The sequence below is a fragment of the Rhynchophorus ferrugineus genome, unplaced genomic scaffold (genome assembly GCF_030347505.1).
Source record: "Rhynchophorus ferrugineus isolate W39M unplaced genomic scaffold, kcgeb_rfMv2 rfM10, whole genome shotgun sequence".
In the NCBI taxonomy this organism is placed as follows: domain Eukaryota; kingdom Metazoa; phylum Arthropoda; class Insecta; order Coleoptera; family Curculionidae; genus Rhynchophorus; species Rhynchophorus ferrugineus.
In genome coordinates, this window is record NW_027472589.1 from 32,508,530 (window position 1) to 32,515,208 (window position 6,679).

At 35.6% G+C, this 6,679-nt stretch overlaps 1 protein-coding gene across 1 annotated transcript; it reads right to left on the reverse strand.

Annotated features, from left to right (window-relative positions):
- Positions 1 to 519: 519 nt before the first annotated feature.
- On the reverse strand, positions 520 to 1,004 carry LOC143204204 (uncharacterized). Its single transcript, XM_076416689.1, has one exon. The coding sequence runs from the start codon at positions 900 to 902 to the stop codon at positions 615 to 617; it is 288 nt and encodes a 95-aa protein (XP_076272804.1). The 5' UTR covers positions 903 to 1,004; the 3' UTR covers positions 520 to 614.
- Positions 1,005 to 6,679: the final 5,675 nt, after the last annotated feature.

Consider the following 6,679-nt stretch of genomic DNA (forward strand, 5'->3'; position numbering starts at 1 on the left):
GCTACCTCACTCGTAGAAGGTGTGTTATATCGTCCTCTGTGTTCTCCAACAGGAACTTTATTTGCATGGATTACGACATTACAGTCAGGAGTATCTGCTGGAATACGCTCAATCGCAGTTTTGAAAGACTGTATATAGTAATTATGAGAATGTAACATATCTTGCAGAGATCTAATTAAATCTCTATTAATTAGTTGTGCAACACTTGAACACCGCGTAGATGCTTGTGTGTCTGGATCTGCAATAAAATATATTTGCAGAAATTTGTGATCATCGGGTCGAAGTGGTAGCAAGCTCCCAGCTAAGTGGTACACTTGCCCTTGAATTTTAAATGTAGACATGAACCCACGCTCAACGACTTGCTTGCTCTTAAAGCAACACATGCCTTTTGATTCGTCCTTGAATTTCAATGCCAAGCAATATTCACATACTACTGACATAGTACCTATTCATACTATACGATCGTCCTTGTAAGAAATCGATGGATCGTAATTCATGGCAGAATTTTCTTTATTTACCCATGAATTAGTAACTCGTGCTGATGATTCTCTGGCTCTCTGTATTCGATGTCTATCCCTATCTCGACTGCGGCGAACCTCACGCTCTACTGAAGATTATCTCTCTCTATCAGCTCTATATCTATCCCTAAGCTGACTGAGTCGAGCCTCACGCTCTACTGACGATTCTCTATCTCTCTGAACCGAATGCCTATCTCGATCCCGGCTGCGGCGAACCTCACGCTCTATTGAAGATTCTCTCTCTCTCTCAGCTCTATATCTATCCCTAAGCTGACTGAGTCGAGCTTCACGTTCTGTTGACGATTCTTCATCTCTTTGTGAACGTACTCTTCTAGCATTCACTGAACTACTACCTATGTTCGAACGACGACGTCTTCCAGACATGACTTTATAATTTCTGAACAAAGTTGACTCAGTTCTAGACTTATGTATGATTACCTACCTATGAACAAATTGCCATATTATTGGTACCTATGTGCCGCAGTAAAAAACATCTAAATACTTACCATTTAGACACAAATGATAATCAACAATCATAAAAAACAAAAGATATCTATTCTATTCAGTTCTTTTTTTTTACTGGAATAACTTAAACTACGATTTTAATGAAATCAACTTAAAATACGATTTTAATTAAATTAAAAACACCTAAAAATAATTTGCCATGCGTGTGACTAAAAACAAAAGATAATCTACAATCACCAAGAACAAAAGATAGCTATTCTATTAAGTTTTTTTTTCTGAACTTACTTAAGATTTTTGAAAATAATTCCCTTATTATTAATTTAATTGATTATTATTTATCGTAACTTATAATTATTAATTAACTGATACGTTGTAGCGCTGAAAAGCACGTTTTTATCAAGTACTGTTATTTTCCTCGCTAGAGAGCTCCGATAATAAACGCGTCCGATTGCTGCTAAATTCAAAGTGCTATAGGGAAAACCGCGGCCTCCGACGCGCTATTTATAGGCATGCCACCCCGCACTGCCCCGTCCGGCCGGTACCGCCCGCCGCAAACGCAAATTTTAAATTTGTAATATCTCCGAAAATATTTGTTTAATTTACATGCTGTAAGGAACCATATTGATCTATATTAATTGCACACTGTATTTAAGGTACTTAATTCGATAAGGATTAATGCCGTATTGCTTAAAATAGCTTCGTAAATAAGCCATTTTCTCACGTAAAAAGTAAACAATAAAAATGGTTAATGTGGGTTATCCCTAAAAGATAAACATATACCATCGCGGACTTTTTTGTAGACCTTTTTATGGTGTACAATACTGTAGTACATTAATTTGATCTAACTCGTAGGGTTAGGCAGCGTTTTTGCTAATTGCTAAATAAGCCTAAAAAATAGGTTAATTTACGACATCACGTTAGAAACGTTAGAAAAGGGATATAGGGACAGAAAAGGCGACTTTGTTTTATACTATGTAGTGATTAACAACTTCAGGCAGATAATTTCGGGTAAAAAATATCTTAGTCTGTCAATTTAGTCTGAATTTATGTTTAACGTTTGTTTACTTCTTTTTGAATATTTTGATTTTAATATAAAACCGCATTATAACGTAGAAATAAAACTAGTACATGGAAGGTTAACCGAAATTGCAACCTGCTCGTCGTCGTCAATGACTTTGCGTCTTCTTGAATAATTTTATCTGGACCGAAGTTCGAGCCGCAAACGCGAACGAGGTTTGAAAAGGTCCCAACTTTCCATTCATCACTGTTTACTGTATTTCGGCTAGAACACTGTGCGGATTAGCTCCATTTGTGTGAGTTTCGTTGCAAGTTTGATAAATGAGCAGCGTCAACTAAGGCGAAAGTAAAACCCGGAGCGCTTGCAGCTCGCAGACAAAGAAGTCTGGTGCACTCAAAGAAGGTTACTCTTGTTCGTCTTTTTATATAGTTTTATTAAATGAGCTGCATGTTAGGTATGTTTATAATGAAATTTGTTAAATAAACCTGTGAATATGGGTTAGGTGCTTTTATGTATATTAATCAATGATATCTTTTGATAAAAATGCGAAGTATCTGTATATTAATTGGGAGTATTAATTGGATATTAATTAAAAAGGACTCCCGCGAGGCTTTGCGACATTTGGCACCTTTAAAGCTTATACGGAGGAAGAATTTTTAGGCCTAATATTTCTGTGTATTAGTGTAATTTATTTCAATAAAACGAAAAAAGCACAAATCAAGCAATCAAATAGCCGTCAGATCGGTGACACAAACTACGAGGGTTACTATTTATATTTCGGGAATTGGCAACACTATTGTCATGTGAGTCCGTTTGACGGTTCTTTCGTAAAGTTTGACATTTTTGACGATATGCGTACTCATAACATTTTGTCACACTTCGTCTCGCCAAAAAATAGAACTGAATCGTGAATATTTTTGTGGGCTGATTTTTTTACAAATTTCGACGTGGATTCACAGCAAAAGTGCATCAATCAACATAATTTGACTCTTGGTGATGAAGCTCCATCAAAAACCAACGTGTATCGCTGGTTTGGTAAATTCAGTCGTGGTCGTAGTTCGCTCTCCGGCGAATTTCATGAAGGTCGTCCAAAATTGACTGTTGTGCCAGAAAACATCGATGCTGTGTCCCATTTTATTAAGCAAGATCGCAATGTCACCTATTGTGAGATTAAGGCATACCTAAGCATTAGTTCCACCAGCATACATGCGATTTTAGATGAACACCTAGCTTTGCGAAGATTATATTCGTGTTGGACCTCACACAATTTGACAATCGCTCATAAAAAGGCTCATGTCGATTGGTGCAAAGAGATGCTTAAGAAATTCAATCGCGGTGCTTCGAAAGACGTTTATAAAATCGTGATAGGTGACGAATAATGGATATATTCGTATGAGCCCGAAAGTAAGCATCAGTCGACTGTATGGATGTTCCAAGATGAACCAAATCCAACAAAAGTTTTTCGCACACAAAGCACTTCAAAGAAAATGGTCATAACAGTGCCTTTAGAGGATCGTAGAACTGTAAATTCTCATTAGTGCACAGTGGATATTTGTCTTCGGTGAAATAAGAAAAATAAACAAGAGACTATTTGACATGCACATTTTGAGCAATGACCTCTTTTTGTTCCCATCCGTGAAGAATAAACTGAGTGGTCAACGATTTTCATCGCCCGAAGAATATATTAAAGCATTCAAAAATCATGTTTTGAAGATACCTCATTCTGAATGGAATAAATGCTTTGAAAATTGGTTTAAGCGTATGCAAAATTGTATCAATCATCGTCGCGACTACTTTAAAAAACAAGAAAAATATATTTGCAGCTTAACTATTTGCTTTTTTCCTATTCCCGAAATATAAATAGTGATCCTCGTATATAACAAACTCTGCGGGTAGCCGCGCAGGCTAAAAGTTTAGCTAGCCGAAAAGAAGCTACTAGGATCGATTCTCGCGGGAACTATAAATTAATTTAAAAAATATATTTAAACAAACATTTTAGGCTCTGGCCAACGCACTGTCAGCTCCAACTCTTTTACGATAGATTATTCGTCGTTTCTGTTGTACGTAAATCAATCACGGACTTGCAGTTTTGAAAATCAAAATCTGGCAACGTTTGTACCATAAAATTCCGACAAGGAATTCTGAATAGAAAAACAAATTGTTCTTGCTTAAAGACGGTTATTAATTGATATGGTTCTGGAGACATAGTATATCATTGTACTAGAGGTAATTCTCAAGATTGTTAAGATACTTTCTGTAAATTTTAGCGGTATTAACTTCTTATTCATTTAAGGTTTCATTGGTAAATGCATTTAACAAACCACTGACTGGATATTGCAAGTAATAAATACGTCAATTTGTACAATACGATCAAGAGTTAAAATGAATATTCCATAGAATATTAACAGTTATAAAATAGTTTTATAGAATTCATTTGTTAGTGAGCTGTTAGTTCCCACGTGGGACATAAGACAAAGTAGAAAGCAATAGATAAATGAAAACCATAGAAGACAAATTAAAAATGAGCTATCTGCAAGGGCGAGATTGAAGATTGAAAGAAAAAAGTAGAAAACAATGAAATTGTATTTGAAAATTTAGGTAAAGAAGTATTTATTTTTTTGTTATATTTATTTTAGGTGACAAATATGGATAAAAGATAAGGACTATATGGCAAGAGTTAATATGAAGCTAACTTCATAATTTGCATAGATGGAACACAGGCCAAATAGAAGAAATTATGAGTTATTAACAGTATATTTGTAAACATTTTAAAGTATTGATAAATTATTAATTGGTGCTTAATCATTAATGTAACAAAACATGTGACTATATGTCATTTAATCCTTTTAAATCTATTTTAGTAATAAAACAAATATCAACTTCGAAACTGTATAAACTAAAATTGTCAAAACATATCAATTTTAAATTGGTCCTTTTACTTTATTATGATAGAAATATGTTTAATTTAATAAATTGTGGTCGACTTTCGGCCACAGGGTGATCCCTAGTGAATATAAAGAACTGTTAAAAATCTAAAATAACAGTTTTCCATTTAGTATTATAGAGTTAGTCAGTTTTTAAAGACGCTACGTGATTAGCGCTACTATAAACATTGCATTTTCAACATTCATTATATTTGTTGGTTGATTTGACGTAATCTGCTGCTTAAGCGCTTCAAAACACCTTTAGAAAGTTATGTTGATATTGGTCCCAATTCTCAGTTGTGGTTCCATGATTTAAAAATTGCAATTTTGATGACTATGTGACTATACAGCTCAGCAGTTGATGAAACGACTGTTACCAGGTGTTTTTATGTAACGAGAGTAATCCAACAGAACGAGGAGTGGCTGCCACACAAACTGGTCTATACCTTTGTCTTACCAGACAAATAAAGAACAGAACTATAGGGTATAGTGACTGATGGAAAATAAATCAACTATGACAATCTTAAGTGCAAAAAACTTATGGGTTAGTCTAAGAAAGCTATATATAGCTACAACGAAGCAGAATATTCATAACCATAAAGCTTTGCTGTGTACATAGTGGGATCAATAAGCCCTAGTATTAAGAGCTGCTAAAATCTATTTAAACTGTTGTTGCAAATGTCTACTGACGTCTCCAGCTGAAACCAATCATGTACCTTTGAAAACCTGTGCTGATGCTGCTATGATAAAAATATTGTAGAGCAATAATCGGAAAATTGTCATCTAGTCTATTTTCATACTATAAAAGCACTCGAAAGTATTTTAAAATGTAGTTTCAAGAACATATTCCGAAATAAACCAACGGATTAGCTTTTTATTGTAATTTACCCGGAAAAATGTATTTACTCCGATATGTGTTTATACAGCTCCCCATTCCATGATTGATATCGACGGGATTAAGACCAAAGCCGGCGGTAAGTGCGTGAAAGTCGACTGGATCCAGCGGGGGAACGGGATAGAGAGAGAGAGAGAGAGGGAAAAAAACCTGGAGACGCGCTAGGAATAAAACCAAAAAACTAACGGCGGATCTGGCAATAGAAAAATTGAAAAGAGACACACAGTGACAGCGAAAATAAGCGAAAAGGAGCCGAAAAACGGGACGAACGGACGGACGGACGGGCATAATAACAGGTCGTAAACTTCCACTGCAGGATAAATGGGGAATGGGGATTGTTTTACAAAAGGTCCCGATAATTCAGCCCTGGATGCGGCTCACGTCCCGGAACTATTTTTACCGTTGCCGTTGGCGTTTTATTAAATCGTGATCGACAGAAAACGAAACGATCGCAATGTTCGAATGCCTTCATTATTAACAACAAATAAAAAATGATAAAAATATCGTCGCTCCGACGGTATCCGACGCTGCGAATGGGTTCTAAATGAGATTCGGTACGGGAATATTCGTTATAGCGAGATGCTTCGTGTTGTAGGTATTTAAATTATCGATTCAATGCGTTTCTAATATTTGTTAACTTCCCTCTACTTACTCAGCTTCAAGGAATACCTGTTATTCCCAAAATAGATAGAAACCTGATAATAAATTGAGTACTCATATCACCCACATCGGCAGGCCGGGGACTTTTCAATTAACCTGTTATATTTGATAACCAATAAAAGTCACAGGGAAATTAGAGAATTTACAGGCATTTTTGGAGAAATATTTCGCGACGTGCCATATCTATATGTCTCTACTC